Source organism: Zeus faber (genome assembly GCF_960531495.2).
Source record: "Zeus faber genome assembly, chromosome: 11".
Classification (NCBI taxonomy): Eukaryota; Metazoa; Chordata; class Actinopteri; order Zeiformes; family Zeidae; genus Zeus; species Zeus faber.
Window position 1 is genome coordinate 17894498 of NC_137205.1, and position 22752 is coordinate 17917249.

The window sequence follows — 22752 nt, forward strand, 5'->3', positions numbered from 1 at the left end:
TTACTGGATCCAGCTGTTTTGTACTTTCCCTTGTGTGTGTGTCGACTGTGGTCAGTTCATCTGACATTCTTGAGTTTGTATGAACTTTTGCCCACATTTTTATTCTTTATCGGGAACTTTTCGACCCCCCAAGAAAAGTTTCTCCTTTTGTCTCTCGAATTACTTTTTTGTTTTGTGTTCTAACCGCAATTCAAATTTGTATTTATTTATTTAAATATCCTCATATTGACCTGCTAACTTTGAGCGTCTAATGAACAATGCAACCCCAGTTTTTTTTTTCAGATATCTTCTGTTCTTACTCTGTTTCGCTGTAAAATATTTATAAAGACACTTAATGTGATGTCTCTTTCGGCTTCTTCTCCAGTCCAACTGCTGAAATCATCAGACCTCGGCCGTCATAGTCTCCTGTATTTGAAGGAGATTGGCCATGGCTGGTTTGGCAAGGTAAGGTCAATTCCCTGCATTCTTCTGTAAACACAAACAAACGTACATGCCGTTGAATTGCAGTGCAATTCTTTCGGCAGAATATATATAACTGAACGCCTTAACTGATTCATTGGACAGTAAATACAGCATGTGAACTGCCCGATACCCTATACTGCCCTAATCGGCGTTTCACTCTGTGGAATGCGTGGGTAATGTAATGATGATCTCATTTTAGCCACTACGATCTTTGGCCCAAAGTGTGAAGGGGGGTTTATTCGCTGCTATAAGTGATGGAATTAATGGTCACGGTGAATTCCTTAACATTTTTCGTGCACGGACAACATTCCATGAGTTTTGCAGCTTCCCGCCCAACATTCGTTCCAGTCCTTTCTCAGCCGGGCTTTGCATGCTTGAATGCGGTTTTTTTTCTTCCCGCAAATTTAAAATAATGGTCTGCAACCTAGTGTACTTTTATTCTTCCCAGGTTCTGCTGGGGGAGGTGAATGCGGGTCTCAGCACCACCCAGGTGGTGGTGAAAGAGCTGAAGGCCAGCGCCAGTGTGCAGGACCAGATGCAGTTCCTGGAGGAGGTCCAGCCATACCGGTCCGAACATATACTGTGATTATAGCATATTTTAAAGGGAAATATTTAGCCTGCCTGAGTGAATCGATGGAAAATCCGGGTTCAGAAAGTAAAATTCCACTTTGGGATTTTGAGTCAACCATGTGGATTTGCTGAGCAACATCCAAACAGAGCTCCAACTGATGAGTGCAATCAGCTTGATCAGTGCGTGGGTGGAGGAAAAAAAAACCCCCAAAAAAACATGGCATGACTTTTTCCTTTCCGAACCTGGAATTCGACACCTCTGGTCTGAGTCGGTGTATTCATACATCTTCTTAATCTGTCACTCCTGCCAGGACTCTCCAGCACCCCGCCCTGCTGCAATGCCTGGCACAGTGCTCAGAGGTGACACCGTATCTGCTGGTCATGGAACACTGCCCTCTGGTGAGACACCTTGTTGTAGTGCTTTTCAAGATTCACTCTATTGTTTGGATGTTCGACAATCAAGTTCTGCTCATGTGGTTCTCGAAAACATGTGACTGGTCAGAGCGGCTGAACATCTTCATGGTTTTGAAGGCGGTTGTTTTCTTTTTTCTTTTGTTTTTATCCAGGGTGATTTGAAGAGCTACCTCCGCAGTTGCCATGCAGCCGATTCGGAGACGCCTGACCCCTTCATCCTCCAGCGGATGGTGTGTGAGATTGCTTCGGGTCTGCTGCACCTCCACAAATACAACTTCATACACAGGTTGGTCGGGTTCTGTTTGCAGTAGGCAATGCGACTGTTGTTCTCCTTGAAAGGAAGCGTCCATCCAAATGACACGTGGGCCCCCTGCTGGTCCCTCCCTGCAACAACATCCTGGTGCTGACTGAGTAGTGTTGATAGACTCCAGCATCAGTGATTTTGTTGCCGGGGGTGAGCCCCTCTCTCTCGCTCCTTCTCTGCCTCCAGCTGTTTGCCCTGTTTGCCCTGTTTGACTCCATGTAGGGAGTCATTAGCGGTTTCCGGGCTGAGGAGTTCACTGTGGGTGGCGGAGTTGAGATCCAACAATTAGGTTTATGGACCGCTCTTTGTCTTTGTGCGATTGGGTCAAGAAAACCAATACCAATTTTTGCAAGGCAGTCAAGAGAGTAAAGCTATTAGGAAGTATGCTGTCACTTGTGTGCCATTTAAATGAAATGGTAACTCCTAAGACTATTTTGTTAAAAAAAAAAAGTCATATTTATGCCGTATTTATTTAGCTGACACTTGTATGAAACAGTTATTTAATATATTTACATTATGCATGTGATGCTCTATATCCTGTTTCCATTGTACATGGCAGGGTCTGCCTTTCCTACCAAAAATGCACTGAATGTTTGAAAATGTATGGAGTTCTGGGACTTTTAGTCTGGTAGTTTATTCCACCCAACACAGAGGATCTTATGAATTTCTACTTTAAAGTTTCTCTCATACATTTCATTCTGATTAAGTGAAGGAATTGTATAAAAAACATTAGCCACTGAAAGCACAAGAAGGGTCTGAGGGATACATTAATTTCTACACAATGAGCTTGTGTTCACACTGTTTCTGTATCACTGACAGTGACCTGGCCCTCCGAAACTGCCTCCTAACTTCAGAAATGTCCGTTAAAATAGGAGACTACGGCCTTTCCCACAGCAGATACAAGGTACCTGAGCAAACCCTGTCTGGAAAATATTGTATGAATTTTTTTTAATTTTACTTTGTCACCCTCTATATGCATTTGTCCTGAGTATTGTATCTCTTCTCTTTTCGGTAGGAGGACTACTTTGTGACACCAGACCAGATTTGGGTGCCCTTGCGCTGGATTGCCCCAGAGCTTATAGATGAAGTCCATGGAAACCTGCTAATAGTTGACCATACCAAGACCAGCAATGTCTGGTAAGATTCCCACCCACCTGTCAAGACGGATGGATACAGGAATACCTGATAGAACGAAATGAAAATGTTCACAAACAGCTTGACCAGAACGTGCCTGTAGAGGTGTATAAGCATGTGCGCATATTTATCGTTCCAGGTCCTTGGGGGTAACTATGTGGGAGCTGTTTGAGCTGGGAAACCAGCCGTACCACCACTACTCTGACAGACAGGTGTTGACTTATGCCGTGAAGGAACAGCAGCTCAAGCTGCCCAAACCACAACACCATGTTCCCTTGGGAGAACGCTGGTGAGACACGCCACAAAGGAGACACACATGAAGTACAACCGCAACATACGTGCATAAACGTGAACACATTTATGATCTCACACCCACACACACACACACACACACACACACACACACACCTTTAAATGCTTACGACACACATTGGGAATTTAGACATGACAATTGATGACTAAATCCTGTCGTCTTACCGATTAAAGTAATTTATGCCAGTATAGGTTGTCTGGATAGTTTTTCCAAATCGCCGTATTTTTTGTGGGTTCACCAGTCTACTGTTGCAATGTTTCTATTTCCTGACAAGAACAAATGATCAATTCTCATTTAACTTATCTTTTAAGTCATCATCCCATAGCGCACTGAATAGTGCTCTTGTTTAAATATAATTTGTCTCTTAATGAGATATGTGTATTGTGCATATAAAAGTGAATTACTCACACACACACACACACACACACACACACACACACACACACACACACACACACACACACACACACACACACACACACACACACACACACACACACACACACACACACACACCAGCAGGTAAAAACATATGCCCACTATGAATCAGTACACAGCCTAAATAATTTAACAGCCTGTGGTTTCTACAGTCCTCCCCGCCTCTCTTTTTACTTCTCTCTTCCAAATCTCTCACTAGGTATGAGGTGATGCAGTTCTGCTGGCTACAGCCAGAGCTTCGACCTAATACTGAAGAGGTGCACCTCCTGGTGACATACCTGTGTGCCAAAGGCTCATGTGAGGCTGAAGAGGACTTTGAGCAGAGATGGAACGCCTTGAAACCCAACCTACTTAGCAGCAATTCCCACACAGATGAATCTGCAGCCCTCGCCCTGACCCCGACCTCTGGCGGAACCACAGACCCAGGAGCAGCACAAACTCAGGAGGTGGAGCTGGCCTCCTCTGCTTCATCCTCCTTCCCCCTCCTCGAGCAGTTCTCTGATAGCTACCACTCTGACACTGGTGACGACCTGCTGACTGTTACAGAGACCAGCCACGGCCTCAACTTTGAGTACAAGTGGGAACAGCCCCGAGCTGAACAGCCATACTGCTCCTCGTCCACCAGTGGGCCGCTGGGCCAGGGCAACCCTCACTATCAGGACATCTACTATCCCATCACAGGAGGTACCTCAGGAGGCTGCAAAGCCAACAGCCTCGCCTCAGACACCTCCCCATCCTATTACGAGCCTGATCACCCCGGGGTGGTCCCAGTGCTGAGCGCCAACAGTCCTTCAGTAAGCAGCGAGTACTACATTCGGATCGAAGAGCCGCTGGAGTGTAACGTCAATCTGGATGACAGTGTTGTGGACTTCAGCCCAGGACTGGAGGCAAGCAACAGTAGGTTGTCCTCTCAAAGTCGGACCGGTTCATCCGTAGCGCGGCCCAGTGCTTACTGGTCAGCTGCTGAAAACAGCAAGTCAACCTATGACTCAGATGTAAGCCCCACTGTCTCTCTAACAATGGAGCCACTGTTGAGAGAGGCCACCAGTCCTGTGCAGTTAGGCCCCTCCCAAAGCTGTGACTGTTCAAGTAAGAAAGGCAGTATCCACGGTGAACATCTGCCCACTAAAAGGACAGGCCACAAGACCTGCACATCTGAAGACGATATGCCATCAGACTCCAGACAGACGCTTATTCCTCCAATGGGGAGATCAGATAACATTGGAGGTGTGTGTCAAGTGATCAGCAGCCCTAGTCTTGGAATCTGTGATCCCTACTTAGAAGATAGCACTGGAAACAGTATGGTCACGGATGGCTACTGTGACACGATGGGCCTCCTCAGAAAGACCATCCCAATTGCTGATCAAATAGCCATCGATGTAGAGACAGAGGATGGCCTGCTGGTGGGTCGGAGAAGGGGTGATGACTCTGATGATGCTGGAGACCTTTACTCTGATGCAGATATTACCAACTGGACCTCCAACCATTCGGCCAATAATAACAGCCTGAGCTTTGACTGTAGGCAGGGAGACAGTGAGCAGGAAAGTTGTCTTGACCTTCTGTACACCACATCCTATACAAACACATCATATGTTCGGCCTGAAACTAAGACCAGCTCCAGCATGTTCCACAACTCAAGGTCTTTTGGCTATTTAGAGCCTGCAGGCAGAGAAAACACTTTTGCAGTTGGTAGCAAAACTCTCGAATTAGGCTTTAACATTAACTTAGGTCATAAAGAAAGACCAGAGAGTATCTCTCAAGTGGAATCCATCTCAAGTACAGATAATCTAACTAGTATTGATTCTCTCTCTCCCAATGTGAATATCAGGGAAACACAAGATAAAATGGAGAAAAACCTTAAAAGGCTACCAGTTCACAGTGGAGATAGATTGTACTCTGAGATTATGCCTGAGGCAAGCTATATTAAATCTCCCTCCACTTATATTCAGCCTCACACAGGCCAAATGGGAGTCTTGTCTGACAAGAAAACAGTGAATATCTGGGATATGTCACCCTCTATGAAAGACATGCAGGTATCAGTAGGGATCACAAGTGGTCTGGTTGATAAAATATTGAGTCACCCAGATGTGTCAGAGTCTAGCGGCATCATGGACAGTGGACTGGGGGTCAGGGACTCAAGCATGAGCCTGGTTGAGCTTGGTGACTGCAGTGAGGATGATGATGACATAACAGATATAACATCAGGGATCTTTGCTGACTTCAACTTGGACTATGCTGATGTTGAGGAGGAAGACTTAAGTCCCTCAAAGAACCTCGTTGGAACTCCAGACACAGTGGATGCTCTTCACCTCTCATCGGCAGCAAGCCCTTGCGACCAGGCCTTCAGCCCTGATGCCTTCAACACTCCAATTTTGCCTAAATCCCTTGACAGTGGATATGACACAGAGAATAATCAGTCACCAGAGTTCATCTTCAAAGAGCTTGCAGATTCACTGGTTGGGGAGTCGAGTATTGGACTGAGAGAGGAAACAGAATTAGTCATCCAAGTGGATTTGGGCCAGAGAGTCTGCACCTCGTCTGGCAGCACAGACATGCATCTAAAGAGACTCAATAACAAAAACCCTTACAGGGACTCTGCCTACTTTTCTGACTACGATGCTGAGAATGACAGGAGTCCTCGAGAAGAGAGCAGCAACTTCTTTGCTGGTCCAGGCGACCATGACTTGAATGCCGGGATATCGTCTTCAGCTGTAGATGACGATCCTATTCAACCCCAGATTAATACAGAGAAGCATCCAGCATATGTGAAACAAAACAAAAGCAGCACTTTGGTATGCCTCTCACAACCTTACCCGAGCTCACAATGTCCCTCTCCCAGCCCTGGGCTCTCCATGCTGTCGCCATTCCCTCCTGAGCTGGGCGGTTGCTTGACTAAGGAATCTGCGCCCGCTGAAGACAACCTGGGGTTGGACACTCAGCACTCAGAGGAGGATCCTTCCTCAGAGTATAGCTCCTCCAACATCTCTGAGCCCTCCTCCACAGTCCAGGAAGCCTCAGAAAATCACGATCACGGGAACAGGGGATCCGGGAATTATTCCCCCATAAGATTATTGAGTTGCGACTCCATCATAACTGACTGCAGAGACGAGGACTCCAAGGAGAAAGACAACGCCGAGGCCTCCACGGAAGAAGAGGAGATCCCCGACTTTAACGACGCGAAAGAGGACAAAGGACAACCACAAGAGGCGGCGAGAATCGACGAGGAAGACTTTGAAGATATCGATGCGGGGGAGTGCGACTCACAGGAAAGCTTGAGCGAGGAGTCCAACGGTCCGACTGACCTCTCCTCGTCCTCGTCATTTTTTGAGCTCTGCGGCGAGGACATCAGAGCTCCACTAGAGGAGGCGGAGGACGAAGACGACTCGGACGACAGCGAGTCCGACGAGGAGCTGAGGACCTACAACATCCAGGAGGAAGAGAGCGACGACAGCGAGGAGGACTTCACTCCAGTGCCGGTGGTAGTGAGCGACTGCAGCAACGCGAGTCACCTCCGCAGCCTCCTGAAGATGCCCACGCTCCTCACCCAGTCCTTCTGCGACGAGCTGGAGAGGAAGAAAAAAGCGGTGTCCTTCTTCGACGATGTCACGGTGTTCCTCTTCGACCAGGTCAGCGTACGCACATGTCAAACGGAACAAATGTATGTTCACAACAGCATGATGAATGCATTATTTTGCTTTTTATATTTAAGGAGTGTGTTTCTTACCACCAGGAAAGCCCTACGGGGGAGCTGTCTGACTACACCTTCTCCACGGGAGAAGCGTCAAGTGTGCAAGAGTCTCTGCAGGGGGAAACCTCTAACCACCAGCTCACACAAGACCCCGATCTTGAGGCTCACAGCCCGAGTGAACCATGCTGCGCTCCTGGCGACATAGACTGCAACAGCTCTGAAGAGGGTACGATTAAAAGGAAGCCGTTGTATGAGTCATGCCAGCGGATGCGCTCTCGCAGCTTGACGTCAGTAATGACAACTGTGTTTATGTGTTTCGCTTTGCTGTGTGGCCAGGCGGAGGCTACCAATGGGAAGAAGACCTCCCCTTTAAACACAACCCCTCCTTACCGGAAACCATCTCCGCGGACCAGCTCGCCTCCACATCAACCCCCAGCAACAGTCTGGACGCACCGAAACCTGTAGCCGCACCGTTTAACCGTTTCAGCATATCCCGATTCTCCATCACTCAAGTTTCCGACCATCAAGTTGGCTCAACGACGGGTCTGTACTGAAGTATATAAAAGAGAAATGTAAATTGTTTCATACCAAACATGCAATCGTTTAGGGTAAATACTTCCTAAACTGTTAAAACAACAGCAGTACCCTTCTCGTTGGCTCTCGTTGATTCCTTGATCTATTTATTTCGACAGGGAACAGCGACGATGGAGAGAGGGAGTGAAAGCGTCACATGAAGCGGAGCGGAGAAGATTGAATTCCAGTACTTTTCTTCACGGAGCAACTGGTTCTCCACAGCATAGTATCTAGATGTTCTATAGAGTTTTATTTTGAACCAACGCTGGGGTCATGTGACCCACAGTGACCCTCATGAGACAGTGCCTCATATCGTAGTGAAATGTTTGCACACTATAGTCTTATTTCTCCCCAAAGAGACGAGAACGAGAGAGAGAGAGAGAGCTGTAGAATAAAAGTTTAATTATGATGACTGGGGCATTTGGCAAAAGTATATTATATAGTGTGATCAAAAAAAAACCACATCAATATATTATAGTTTCAACACAATGTATTCAAATTATAACTTATTTGCTCATTGGTGACAATGCAGCGTCCACACCCGCTAGTAACTCAAAAGGCCATAGTTTTGTGCAATAGAAACCATAAAGGGAAAAAAGAAAGTGAAGTTGCTGCTTTTCTCATCGGCTGCCTTGACCCATCTGCGTACTCATCAGATGGACCGTTGAAGCTCTTCCCGCTGGAGCGAAACAAAGCATGATGATAGATACCAAGGATCCTTTTGCTGCTACCCAAAAACAACACTCGCTTCCCCTTTGAGAAATAGCGGGCGGGGGTGCTGTTTTTGAGAGATTTTGGTAGATTGCTGAAATGAACAGTGCCCGTCAAACCATGTGTTAGACCGGGCCAAAGCTACATTACATTAATAAAGTGGAAAAAAAAAACAAAAAACAAAAAATGTTAAACGATGAGCGGTGGGGGGGGGCCTTTCAGAGGACAGCATTCAGGGGTTCAGTGTGTTTTAATTCATCTACGTCACAAGGTTTTTCCTCACTTCCTTGCTTGCCCAGGTTCATAAATTGAAACCCAGGAATATGTTTGTGATATGTCGGTGATTTGCTGCTGTGGACCCCATCCCCCACATGTGAACACTAGTGGATGGAAATTTGCGCCCACAATGTCATTCACTTCACAAAGTGGCACATGGTCTTTACTCGTATCACATTTGACTCAATATAACATCATTAACGAGAAGGAGGGGCGGAGCAAAAAAGCCCAAAAATGTTTTTTTTTTTTTTGCAACTTTTAAACTCATCCTTCGATATTTCAGCGCCAAATCATCAGAATGTCTGTGACCTACTGTACCTGTATTCATGACTCCTCACTGAATCTGCCTATTGTCCATGGTCTGACCCATAATGTATTGAAATACACCGTATTATAATAAATGCCTGGTGCTTGAGGTAGGAAAAAAAAAACAAAAAAAAAACAAAAACTTGTTCTAAATTACAATCATATCACTCACATATTTTATGGATGTTATCAAAATGTAGCAGGTAGCTCGACTCAAATTTACTACTGTTGTATCGACGGCTTCCTCCCCTTCTCCGTCTCCGCTTGCTTAAGAGTGCCAATTCCGTTCCCTCGCAGTCCGCCTTTTGAGTTCTGCAAGACGAGAACTGATATTTTTGTACGAACACTTCATCCAAACGCAATCCAGAGAAGACGGTTAAGTCTGGAGTTTGCCAGAGAGAATATGACAAAGCCCATTCGCTTCCACGGAAGACGTGTTGAGAGGGTGAGGGTCGGCTGTTCCATGCACCAATAGTAACACCATCGCCATGTCTCCATCTCTCCCTCACTCATGGCTCTTGTGCTATCCCAAACCAATAAATGAAAATACATTTTTTTTTTTTTTTAATCTTGTTTGTCAGTTTTTTTTAGGTGGGATTTGGGGTATTATATTAAGGGGGGCGGGGGGAATAACATACACAGACAATCACAAGACACATAGAAATATGAATGTTGTCCACGCTTACATTTAATTTGCAGTGATAACTCGAACACACTTGCTGTACAGCACGCATATATATTACAAACAAGGACTAAAAGTGAGAATGGGGGAAAAAAAGCGAGAACATTTATAAAACTGTAAAAAAAAGAAGCATACAGTATATTGCAATTTCATTATTATTATTTCAACTATTTGCTTTTGTAAATAAATTGCGCTTCCGATTATAATGTTAGTGGTGATCCGCTGAAGGGACAGTAAAATAGTGAAATACTGAGATTGAAGGATTGGAAAAATTATAAATACATCCTATCTGATGATTGCTCAGTTAAAGAGACACCTCACTGACCCATTATTTACATGCATTTCATTTTGTGGATGCTTAGATTTCACTGGAAACACAGTAACCTATGGTGGTTTATTTGTATTCCTACTTAAAAAAAAAAGAAAAAGAAAAATACTGTAAGTTACTAAGATCACAAGGAGACAAAACAATTAGTAAAATAAACATTTTAAGAGATTAAAACACAGTAAAATATAAGTGAGAGTGGCGATGCATATTCCTGTTGTTTATGACTGTGTATAGGATATTGATAATCTCGTGGCTGCAGACCCCGGTTTAAAGAATAGTAGAAGGCACAGTTCCCAAATTTAACATTTTGGTGTACTGTCTCATAACTTGAACATATTAAGTGGTCTATTCCGAGCTATAGACTACCAATAATAAAAATCCATTCCAACAAAATACAGCAGTATCAATGGCACCTCTTGAGGCGCATATTCCAAAAAAAATTAAGAATAAAAAAAAATAATAATAAAAAAAATAAATCAGGGTACCGGAGGTTTTGCACCAAAAAATATAATGAGTCTATGTCGACCGTCTATTCACTTTAAATAAACTGATGAAATAGAATGGTGAGCACCATCACTGCTTACTCTACTTTAGATTTATACAATCTCCAAGTGAAATTTATAGTTAGCAAAAGGAACAGTAACAGAACTGCAGAGAAATATATTAAATATCTAGATGACGCCACATGCTAATAATCCACGTTGTCATGGCGACTGACAACATCGGCATATCGTATCCACAGTGAGCGCAATCTAAACTAAATGTAAATCTAAAGCCTGGCTTTTTGCAATTTAATGTTCAGGCGCGAGACGCTACGTCTACCTTGTCTTTATGTGCAATGTCATGAGGATTAAACACAAAATCGGAGCAAAAGAAAACAAAAAAGAACAAAAAACGCTAGATACCAAGCAGTGTAAAATATTTTCAGATTTGGAGGGGGACCCCCACCCCCCCTCCAACCTTGACACCATAGTTGCGTCCATAAAGAGACCGGTGTCATTTCCACAACATCAACTAGGCAACGGGAGGAGGGGCGGGGCATTTCTCTTTCTCAACGTGCAGAAGAAAGGCCCAAAAGCCGACAGTGTAAGGCGGCACATGCTGCTAGTAGAAGATCGGGGCCGATCTGTCGTCCATAAAGGTCGGCCGGAGGTAGACCTCCACAGAGCGGTCACTGTGGGGGAGGGGGGAAGGAACAGCCACCGTTAGGACACATGCCATACACAACAATGCACAACAAGGTCATCAACACCCCCCCCGAAAATCGATATCTAGTCGGTACCAATATCCGCAGCATCTAGTGATTTTTAGCACAGTATCTAGTGGTTTGTAGCAAGCATGCAGTGACGTGACCCTCAAAGTTACTCATCTGGACAGGAGCAATGTGTAAATAGACATTCCATGCAAGGTTAGTTCAGGTCCTCCCTGGGCGATGATGCCATGTCACAAGAAAATAAAATAAGGGATACACCGTCTTTTACAGCCCGGGGGCCTCCTGGACGGGCAGGGCTTTCAACGCTGCGTCCTCCACGGAGGCCAAAGGACAGAAAAGAGGACAGAAGTGTTTTTTTTTTTTGTTTTGTTTTTTCCTTTCTGTCTTGCCTCCCCCCAACTGCAGCCAGACAGCCAATGAGAGCAGAGAGAATAAGATGTATTAGAGAGAAGAGAGGGAGAAGGGGAGAAAAGAGAGAGAGAGAGAGAGAGAGAGAGCGGTTTGGCCGAGCGGCGATGGAAGCTGGTGACTTACGGAGGTCCTGTTCCCTCAGAACCGGGACAATTCTGGACCCAAACTGGAAGGTAAAGAGAACCCTTGGGTTTGAATTGTTCTTCAATCGTTGTCATTGAGATCATGCATGAGATCACAGTTCTTAAAACTGGTTAGTCCGGTGGCAGGACGACAAACACACGGCTGGGGGTGTCGATCGTACGAACCGACCGTCATTGGAATGAGGGATGATGGGGTTATTTTTTTGTTTTGTTGTTTTTACGAGTACACTTCATGCTCATCATGCCTTTGCTACAGGAACCTGAGGAACCCCCAGGTTTAAGGTTTCATCAAAGGAACCGATAGGTTGTCCGGACGCGTCCGTGACTCCAACAGAGGAATATCATTTGCTCTCAACGTTTTCATAAAACACAGATCCAACACACAAACGACGCCACGATCGTTCCGCAAAGTGCAAAGTGGGAAAGCAGGCGAAAATAAAGGAAAAGAGGAAACACAGCGCACGGAGGATGGAAGCGACACGGGGCCACGTGGGAAGGGAATGGACGGGTGGTGACGATGCGAAGGCCAAGCAGGGGTATGGACGGTCATACGGAGACCCCCAAAAAATACTGTGGGGCTCACAAAGCCCCAAAAAGAAGAAAAAAAATTTTTTTTTAAATTTATTATAACTTATAGAAAAAGGGATCAAAAAAATTTGAATAAAATAAAAAGTCATATCACCGACAGAACAGATTTCTCGTCAGACCAAACTGTTTATTAATATATAGATATATGTTTTATTTAGAATACCTTTGTAAAAAGTCACCATACATTCAAGGTCAATTCTTTTTTTTTCTTTTCCCTTCCTTTTTTAAAATTACATTTCTGATATTCCCTCCATAGCATGCATAAGATTAACACTTTCAACCGATCAGGTTTATTTATCCCCCCGCTCTTCGTTTCCGGAAATATTTAGCTTTTGTTTTACAAGGACAATTAACAACTCGTTCAAATAAAAGACTAAAAACTACAGAGCCACTTGGGGTTATACAATTGTAAACGCTGCCGCCTCCAAACTGACTCCATTCTCACACCTCGACCCGTAAAAAAACAAAAAAAAAAAAAAAAAAAAACATGCTCATCACCGGCAGGATCATGAAACCAACCAATTCAAACTCCGTTTTCACAGTCAATGCTTCAAATCAAAAATCACTCCCCCATGTTTTAATCCAGTAGCAGCAATAACAAATAAATAAATACATAAATAAAAGAGAGCTCAAAACCCGGTAGTTTTATTTTAAAAGCAACTCTTAATTCACATCCGTTATGCAGAATACTCAAGGCTGATAGGAACGACTCCCCCCAATGAATAAAGGACAAAATTTAGATACAGGAGAGAGAGAAAAAAAAAAAAAAAAAAAAAAAAAAAAGCCGTTTGTTGTTTTTTTAAAATCATTGATTTACTGTTTCTAACCAGCGCTCACATGGTTGAAGAGAGAAAGGGAAATGGGGGGATTATCCGTTTAAAGATTTTTTTTTTTGTCCTCGCCTATGAAAGATGATCCTATTGGAGGGGGTGGCAATATTGAAGATCAACGTAAAAAGGACGTAAATTTTGTTTTAGATTGCACATGATGCGTTTTTATCGTTTTGTAAAAACGTGAAGTAAGGCAGATATGACACACACACACACACACACACACACACACACACACACACACACAAACATGCAACCCGCTCCCTCCGCCCGGATAGTTAAATCAGTATCAGCGTCAACACAAGGGAAGCACAGCACGACCATGGGGACCCTCTCGGAACGAGAGCAACGGAATCTGCCGAGGCGGCTGAGAGACGAGGCTCCTGGCGCGCCGTGGGCGGGGAGAGCGTTCGCCCCCGACATGTGCTTTAAAAAAAAAAAAAAAAAAAAAGGCCATTCAGCCATTCGGGCGGTGGCTTTAGTACGACGACATTTAAGTCTTCTGGCACTTGTACAGTACGTGAAAATGTCCTTTTCAGTGTTTGACAAAAAAAATGACGCGACCATGTACATGCATGAAGGACAAGCAGGTAGCGAAGGCAAAAGTCTCTCCTCGGGAGGGGGGGGTGGGGGGGGGGTGGGGGGTTTCGAGAGGTTTCAGAGTCCGTATCGCTGCATGCCGAGCAGGTAGGCCCCGCTCTGGCTCTCCCTCTCAGCGCAATCCTCCACCCACCAACCGCTACCGTCCACACCGACGCCACCGTCACGCCAGCCGCCACCCGGGGATGGACGGAGAAGGGAGGAGGCCAGAAGGGACCCGGGGAGGAAGAAGAGGACAGAAAGGAGGGATGAAACTTGGCCTCTTCCACTGGAGGAGTGTGTGTGCGCGTGGAGGTCAGAGCAGGTGAGGAGGAGGAGGAGGACAGGAGGATAAGCAAGGGGGTGAAAATTAGGGTTTTTTGTTTTTTTTTTGTTTTGGGTTTTTTTTGGGGGGGGTGGGGGGGTGGAAGAGGCCCCTGTGCTATCCGGAGCTGTCTGTGTCTGTCTGTATGCGTGTTCTCACACAGTCGAAATCAATTTGCCATCAGGACTGTCGCTGTGGGACAAAGAGAGAAGGAAGCTTGCCAGGTCGGACACATTCAGAGAGAAATGGAAGAAAGACAAAGACAGGTACACAGGTAGGAAACGGGCTGAGGAGACAACGCGTACGCGTACACCCCACCCCCCGCCCCCCGCCCCCTCCGGCTTCAAACACAAAAACAATAAAACAAAACACCCCTTCATTCCCAACATCAACGCAACCCTTTTCGGGCATCAACGGCAAGAAACGCCCCCCCCCCCCCCCCCATTTCTGGCCGTTGATCGTTAATGTTCTCCTGCGGACCGGAGCGATAGGCAAGCGTTGATGAGGTAATGACGGCCATCTTCCCGGCGGGGGGGCGGGGATCTCGCGTTTGATTAACTCCCGAGGGGGATTGACTACACCCCGGAGAACGGCGCCGATTGAAACACCCTGACAAAAATACACATTGATAGCAGAGACGGTGCATGTAAACGGCTTGCGAACGGAGCTCAAAATTAAATTAGTACATTTAACAAAAGCTCCGGGATCACAAGCGTCGGTGATTGGGATGAAACGGACCCAGCGTCTACTGGTCACATGTTCGTTCACCAAGACGTGTGTGTGTGTGTGTGTGTCTGTGTGCGGAGAAGGACACACACACACACACACACACACACACACACACACACACACACACACACACACACACACACACACACACAGAGTAGTAGTCCATAAGCCTAACCCTCGAATACACTCTTCAAAACTTGGCACAGACTTTAAAGGCCTTTTCACTTGGGAGATGTCCTGGCAAAGAACACAGAATGTAAAGTGAGATACTTAAACTGCTGCACGGAGTTCCATCAGAGGGCTAAAGCTACTTAAAAAAAAAAAAAAAAAAAAAGCAAAGCAAAGCAAGCAAAGAGCAAAGAAGACTGGACAGAGACGGCAGGAGAAATAAAACCTATTGAAGATAATCACTGCGGGACTATGATGCATTGAAAAAGCACAAAGGCTTGATAAAAAACAAAAAAACAAAACAAAAAAAAAACAACAACAAAAAAAAAAAAGATGAGATCTGAAGTTAGTCTTAATGATAAACGACGCAAAATTGATTTTCTCAGAGGCCCAGTTGGACTCTCCTGGGTTCACCTCAGAGATTCAAGACTCTGTCGAGGTAGCTTTACCCCTAATCTCTCCTTGAATTAATCCAACCACTTTATTCAGACACCAGCACCATTCACACCACCAGTCACTTCTCATCGTGTTGGTTACAAAAAGGGACTTACCTCGTGGCAAAGCGGCTGTCATAATCGTCAATGGCAGGCTGCAAAAAAATAAAATAAAATAAATAAAAACACAGGTTCAATTCCAGTGTGAGGCACTTGAAGCCTTGCGATAAACTGCCGCGCCAGGTTCAACCAGCAGGTGGCAGCAGTTCCATGTCAAGACTCTCCCGCCCAAGTCCCATTTTGTGCTGCACACTGAACCGGTCGGGCGAGCGAATAGAGTTGTCCAGGCGGCGCGGCCTTTACCTGCGTGGCGAAGCCCGCCATGCTGTAGGGCCGGGGCCGGGTCTGCGCCAGGCTCTGCGCCAGCAGCCGGGCGGTCAGGCCATAGTCCGGCATGGGCAGTGACATGTCGCTCTCCAGAAGGTTGCCCGTGCTGCTGCTCTTCCCGTGGTGCAGGCTGGAAAAATAAAGATCAACGGGCAACTCTGATATAATGAACAGGGCGTCTGCAGGTGTCAGAGTTGAATATTCCACAAAAAAAAAAAAGAGAAATTGTCTTTTTAAGACTAACACTGCACGGCAGATAAGTTCTATATATTCGGTACAAGGCACAGTATTGGGTAGGTACAGGAATAAATCAAATCAGAATTTTTTTTTTTCCCCCCCACAGACAGATTTCCGTCTTCAGCATGAAGGAAGGTAGGTTTAAAATAAGGCTTACCCCTAACCGAAGAATTAGGTTCATCGGTAGATTTAAAGTCCTATAACATCAGAGATGGAGAGTCTGATGCAGAAAATATTATGGATCAATTAGACCAAATTCTGGAAATGAAGACATCACAGCTTCAAACTTAAGACTATTTAATGACTTTTAAAAGCCCATTATTTGTAAAAAGAATAGTTTTTTTTTTTTGTTTTTTTTTTAAAGGACCTGAATGAAGCACACCCCAAAACAAACATACTTGACTTTGAGCTTGTCGCTGTCACTCTCCGGAAGCACACGCGTGTAGGAGAACGGGAACCAGCCGCGCCTGCAGAGATTGGAATAATCATTGTTTGGAAAAAAAACCAACCGGTATCAGGATGTGGTGACACCCCCGGTGCATGCAAATCAAATACGCCGTTTTTTATTTTCTGGACGGCGATCATAGCCCACGGTCGCTCACATCTTATTCTTCTCGTTCTCCCCGTAGTGCCAGCCGTCGCGGGCCTCGGGGACCAGCAGGGTGATGACGTCGCCCTCGGAGAAGCTCAGCAGGGTGCCGTTGTCGCCGGCAGCGTGGGAGAAGATGGCCTGGACGCGCAAGCGCCCGTTTCTCTCCAGTCCTGCGGCCATGGAGCTGGACCGCGGCAGGGTCCGCGTCTCTCCTGGAGGCGGGTGGGGGTTTTCAATCCTCCCATCAAATTCATCTGTAGTGTATCACCCCCACTCTCCCATTATCTCACCCCTCATCCGACTCACCCACAGGGTTCTTGTTCTTGGCGGGGGCGGGCCTGCGCACGGGCAGGGTGTTGGAGTAGACCTCGCTGACCTGTCTCTGGGGCTGGGCCTGGGTCTGGCCCTGGGTCTGGGGTGAGGGGGGCTGGCCCTGGGACACTGGCACGCCTCCCGCCTCCGTCCAATACTCCTCACCGTGGACTCCCGTCGTACCGTTCACCATGGACATGCCGTCTGGCCCCATCAGCCTCTGGAAGACACAGACAAGATGGCGGTAAGAGCCAGCGGATTAAAAGTGGGAATCCATCAGGTTTTCGGTCAAGGCCCAGAATTCCATTTGAAACGGCACATTCTCCCCCCCCCCCCCTACTTCCTGGTTTACCCTCGTCTTTGCTCCCAGACGGTCCATTTCTATTTTTAAAAGTATGCCTTCTTCTGTTGGATTACTCTGTTTGTTTAATTCGATCTTTGCTTTGGTGAAAGGAAAGGCGGATTCCGCCACCAACATTATCTATGCGATAAACAGAATGGGTGCATGTATAATTTCAATACATTAAATGGCTGTTTCTTAAAAAGTGCCAGCTACAAACTAGATATGGAGATCAAATGTGATATATATATATATTTTTTTTATAACAAAAACAATCATATGGATCACTTCATAACAAGAGGTCTACATAATGTGTGCAACGATTTCATGAGGGACTTTGGAGTAAAAGATAAGAAAGAGTAAAAAAGATAATTATTCGCTGAGCGTGTAAGCAGCCCCTTCCAGGGAGTTTACCTCTTAGGTTTCCTCCTTCAAGCTGTAACCCAGCTTGAAGTGTGGGCTGTAAACAGCTCATTAATAAGAGTGCCATCTTTAAAGCATGGCTGGAGAGAGGTTTGTTTGCGTTGCTTCCTCGCAGAGGGCTAACGGTCTGTCGGCTTGCAGTGAAATATATTTCACTCAACCCATACAGAATAGCACAGCAGAAAAATCGGAAAAATAAAAGCAGAATAATATTCCCAGACACGATAAGTCCTCCTCAGATTCTCGCTCTCTCTTTTTTCAGGAAAACACAAGCGGGAGTTATGTTGACCTTGGAGGCTTTTCTGCAACTTTTCAGCCCCGCCACATGTCCTAAATGATGGCTCTATTGTACCACGGACACTCACCGCCTGGTGTCCCAAGCCGCTGCCCATGAAGACGGCCAGCTCCGGGGGCACGGGGAGCGGCTGGGCTCCAGGAATGGGGTCAGAGATGACCAGGTTGGATTTGGAGGTGTGGAGGGGGCTGGCGCCGCCGACGGATCCCATCTGCTGGGCCAGGAGCATGGCTCTCTCGGGCAGCTTGTTGGGGTCCGAACAGGCCTGCTGCCACACAGGGATCTTCTGGGTCAACAGATCTTTACCCTGGAGGGCGGGCAGGAAGAATCGGGACAGATCACATGAAGAAGCAGCGATGAGGAGGGGAAGAGGAGGGGAAGGATAGAGGCAGAGGTATTAGATCTCAGGCAGTAGGTATATCATGGTATGGTATGACATCACAGCAGGGCGTCTGCAGGTACCAGAGAGAAATGTAGTCATTTCCAAGCCTTTTTAAGACAAATTTTAACAGGATTTAAGTCTGATTTTCAGACACAACAACACTCTTATTCAATAATGTATTGCAGGTAAGGTAAGTGCTATATACTTCGTACAGGGCAGAGGTAATTATTAGGGAGTCGTAGGGTTATACTAAGACATAATAATAAGACAGCATACTGTAACAGATACAATATGTATGAAAGAACATAGTAGGTCTAGCAGTAGACTTAGTGTTTTGGGTTAGTGTTAATGCATATACAATTTAATCAATATAACCAGATACAAGGTTGATGCTGAAATTCAAATGAAAGACTTTTTAATGACTCAGGTGTGTTATTTGTAAACCTCAAATTTTAAAAAGGACCCAATGACACCCTCGTATAATCAATACACAGTATAAACTGACAGTGGTCGGTGTCTCAGTGAAAGATTATGTGTGAAACATTTGACAAAGAGATATTCTGATTCATCCATCGTCAACATCCCTGTGACACCTGTGCTCTCCTAAGCTCCCTGTGATCCAAAGAGGCTTTCTGTCACCCTGACCCTGAGATACTGTACGTGTTATCTGGGGAGCGGGCGACGCAGACTAAACACTGTCGCCCCACCTGCTGCCACCTCTTCTTCCTTCAGACAGACAATAGTACTAAAATGGACAGGCCTGAGCGCGCGCACACGCACACACACACACACACACACACACACACACACACACACACACACACACACACACACACACACACACACCCTGACTAATGACTGGATTTCATACTGAACCAGCCTGTGACACCTCAGCACAACACACACACACACGGGGCTGGAAAGGTACATCCACCGAGCCTCCAGAGACACAAACCATACATACACTTTCATCGCCTCAGGATATACTGTACTGTCAAATAAGCAAAGACACACACACTGACACACACACACACACACACACCCGTGAGCCATCTATTTATAATTAAATCATCCTCAACAACAATCTGCTGAAACATCTTTTTCCAGAAATAAAGGCAAATAATGCTTGCACAGCAATTGATCCTCGAGCAAACATAATGTAGTGGTAGTAATAATCCTCCACCTCTGAAGTTCATCATCACATCCATAGATTGTGAATGTTCTGCTTAAGGCCATTCGAGCTCCTCCTGGCTGTCAGAGGACACGTTGTTCTCACCTTTCCGTGGTAGGCACTGCTATTCTTGGCCACGGCACACTGGCGGTCCACGAGGAAGCAGTACCGGCGCCGTTCCTCGGACAGGGCCGTCTTGTATCCCTCGGCGATGAAGGTGTCCAGCTCACTCTGCTTGCTGCTGATGGTCTCCACGAACTGCGACGGAAAACACAGAGGCAGGTGAACATTTGGACAAGGATGGAAATAGATGTATTCTTCTGTTTTTAAGGCTGAGGCAATAAATACCCAAAAAAGAAAGAAATAAAAAACATGCCTTTTACTTTGCATGCATGCACAATTCAATCCAAGGCCACAAAGTTTGGTTTTAAATTGATATATTATTTGCCTTTTGGACCGATGTCCTTTGCAAACATATGTGTCATATGTATCATATGGTGTGTCAGCATGGATAGAAAGAGATATTTATTCATCACGATATACAATAAACCAATAAACCAAAAAGTAAGCAATAAAAAGAGACCTAAATATATATATACTTTTAATGCTTTTACAGATTCAAGCTTCATGAACACCATTCAGAGAGGCTATCACTGATCTGCAGCTACTCAGAAATATATATATATACAAGGCTGATTTGTGTATGTTTGAAAGTCCTCGAGTTTAAGGATTGCAGTCTCGTGCTGAGGAGGTCTTTGTTGAGTCTCTTCTTGAAGACATGAACGCTAAAGGAAGGCTGTTCCATGTTGTTAGCCCTGGTGAGCGGCAAGGCATGGTTGAGTCGACCCGGGACATGAGCGGAGGGTAGCAGTGCTTTCAGGTCTGTGCATCTTGAAAAGAACAGTTGTTGCAGCAAAAGTTCTGCGATGGCTCAGCTTGATGATGGCATAATCCTTGAGGGCACAGCCCTCGTCCACGGCAATGATCTTTACTGCCCTTTTTCTGGACGACATCTAGCTGCTTAAGGGTGGTTTGTGAAGCCTTCATCCAGGCAGGGCAGGAGGACTCCATGATGCTCCCGAACTGGGTTTTGTAAGACGTGGGCTCTGCCTCTAGGATTAAGGTCGTGGGCCAACTTGTGCAACGCTCCGAGGCGTTGGCCAGTGCGTTTTAGAGTCCTCGAACTTCCATCTACTCGCTGAGCTTGTATTAGTGCTCCCAAAGAAGAGATGAGGAACAAATGGAATTCCTCTTTCTCGACAGGATCATTGCCTTACACTTGCTGGGCTCAAAGGTGACCTTCGGGACATCTGCCCACTTTGATGTTTTCCAGGTCTTTGTTGAGGCTAAAATATAAACAATTTATAATAATATAACAAATGTACATAAACAGTAGAAATTTAGCAATATACAACAAAGCAAATGTTTTTTTTCCTACAAGAAACTCTGCATCAACAATTCTGACTGAAATGGAAAAAATGTGCATTTGTTGTTCAATTGCAAATTTTCCTATTTGGTAAGCGCAATTGATATGTTACATAGATGACCGGTCACACTCCGAGAGGGGATCAGCTTTCACTCTGCTGTAAAGCTGTACGATTTAGTTCCGTAATAATCCAAGAAAGGCTTCTGCATGGCTTTCAGGACCATTTTCAGTAACATCCTCTAAATTCATAGAGTCAAGATAAGATAACACTTTATTGATACCCTCCGGGAAAGATTCAGGGGGGGGGGCGGGGGGGCGGGCGTACATTTTGATGCTTTTCTCATCGCCGACATATTTATTTACCCAAACACATTTTATTGCAAGCAGGAAGGAGAGCGAAGGTTTATCCTGGCCCGCTTGTATACAGCCGTATACTGTGATTTAATCTCACCATGAGCTCACTTCCAACCCCCCCCCCCCCCCACACACACACACACACACACACACACACACACACACACACACACACACACACACACACACACACACACACACACACACACACACACACACACACACACACACACACTATTAGTGTGTGATAAAGCATATCTGATGAGACAGTGAGGCTCACAGGAAGCTGAGGTAATTTTCTATTTGTGTGGATATTTGGCGTAACACTCCTTTCCCACCTCAGAAAAGGTCAATCTTTGCATCAATTATTTACCATCTGCTCTTAACCTCAACTTGGAGAAAGGAGCCGTCGCGCTCCCCTGAAATGAGCGTTGCTACGGGTTACGGCTCCCCTTGCAATCACAATTCAACATTGTCGGTGGAAATCAACAGTCCTAGACGTTTCGAGAACGGGAAGATTTCACGTGGCGAACAGAGGCCCGACGTGCGCCACGAGCGATCAGAACAAGCAGAAGCTTGAACCTTTCTCCAAATTTCTGGACTTTATAACAGTCTATGGACACGCGCTACGGCAGGGCTGATGTATTTCATTTAGCCACCACCAGAGCACACTACGTCCCCACCGCTGACGACCAGGAGGCCTTGCTAATTGGGATTCCAACCGCAGAAGCGCCTCGTTACTGTACAAGTGGCTAAATGTAATCGAACACAAAACGTTTCGCAGGAAAGGGCCTCGTGCAGCAGCGCGCCGAATGTTGGAACAAATCCACCGCCGCCGTTAACGCCAATCCCCCGAGCGGAAGTTTTCACAAGTGAGTGAGAGACGTGCTTCTCTCCCGAGAACTGCGGGACCTTGTTTGGTTGTATGGGCGCGGTGCATTGGAACCGAAGGTGTTTCCAGGCACTGACACAAACAAATGACAGGTTGATAGATCCACGACAGGTGATTGTAGGTTTATGGGTCGCGGTAGGTCCGTAGGCCATGGCAGGCAGACAGGTCGATAGGCCATAACAGGTTGGTACAGGTTGTTGCAGCCGTGATAGGGTGTGCGAGAGAGAGAGAGAGAGAGAGGGAGCGAGAGAGAGAGACGCATTAGAAAATCCAATGCAATTGTAGACGTGACACTGAGCTGCGAGTGGAGGAGTTGTTTTTT

General features: G+C 45.9%; 2 protein-coding genes across 2 annotated transcripts in view; one reads left to right on the plus strand and one right to left on the minus strand.

The window, feature by feature from the left end:
* The first annotated feature begins 208 nt into the window (after window positions 1-208).
* On the plus strand, window positions 209-9714 carry aatka (apoptosis-associated tyrosine kinase a). The gene is made up of 11 exons (XM_080010174.1): window positions 209-444; window positions 911-1029; window positions 1344-1431; window positions 1599-1732; window positions 2570-2654; window positions 2766-2887; window positions 3024-3173; window positions 3835-7261; window positions 7366-7549; window positions 7660-7866; window positions 8016-9714. Exons 1-11 carry the CDS (start codon window positions 340-342, stop codon window positions 8042-8044), a joined length of 4650 nt encoding a protein of 1549 aa, XP_079866300.1. The 5' UTR covers window positions 209-339; the 3' UTR covers window positions 8045-9714.
* Window positions 9715-11267: 1553 nt separating this feature from the next.
* The window catches only part of LOC307237508 (BAR/IMD domain-containing adapter protein 2-like), a 50643-nt gene continuing 39158 nt past the window's right edge, over window positions 11268-22752 (minus strand). Inside the window, exons 7-15 of the mRNA XM_080010230.1 lie at window positions 19864-20016; window positions 18276-18512; window positions 17142-17367; window positions 16846-17047; window positions 16642-16710; window positions 15983-16136; window positions 15737-15774; window positions 11947-11989; window positions 11268-11373 (exon numbers count right to left, since the gene is read on the minus strand). Of these exons, the coding sequence (XP_079866356.1) occupies window positions 11962-11989; window positions 15737-15774; window positions 15983-16136; window positions 16642-16710; window positions 16846-17047; window positions 17142-17367; window positions 18276-18512; window positions 19864-20016 (1107 nt within the window). The 3' untranslated portion in view covers window positions 11268-11373; window positions 11947-11961. The remainder of the gene's footprint in view (window positions 11374-11946; window positions 11990-15736; window positions 15775-15982; window positions 16137-16641; window positions 16711-16845; window positions 17048-17141; window positions 17368-18275; window positions 18513-19863; window positions 20017-22752) is intronic.

What these genes read in the sequence shown, in the direction of transcription:
- aatka (XM_080010174.1), top strand. Translation starts at nt 340, where the DNA reads ATGTCTCTTTCGGCTTCTTCTCCAGTCCAACTGCTGAAATCATCAGAC. An exon ending in AAATACAACTTCATACACAG is followed by an intron (nt 1,733 to 2,569) that starts GTTGGTCGGGTT and finishes TATCACTGACAG; the next exon opens with TGACCTGGCCCTCCGAAACT. An exon ending in CTGCAACAGCTCTGAAGAGG is followed by an intron (nt 7,550 to 7,659) that starts GTACGATTAAAA and finishes CTGTGTGGCCAG; the next exon opens with GCGGAGGCTACCAATGGGAA.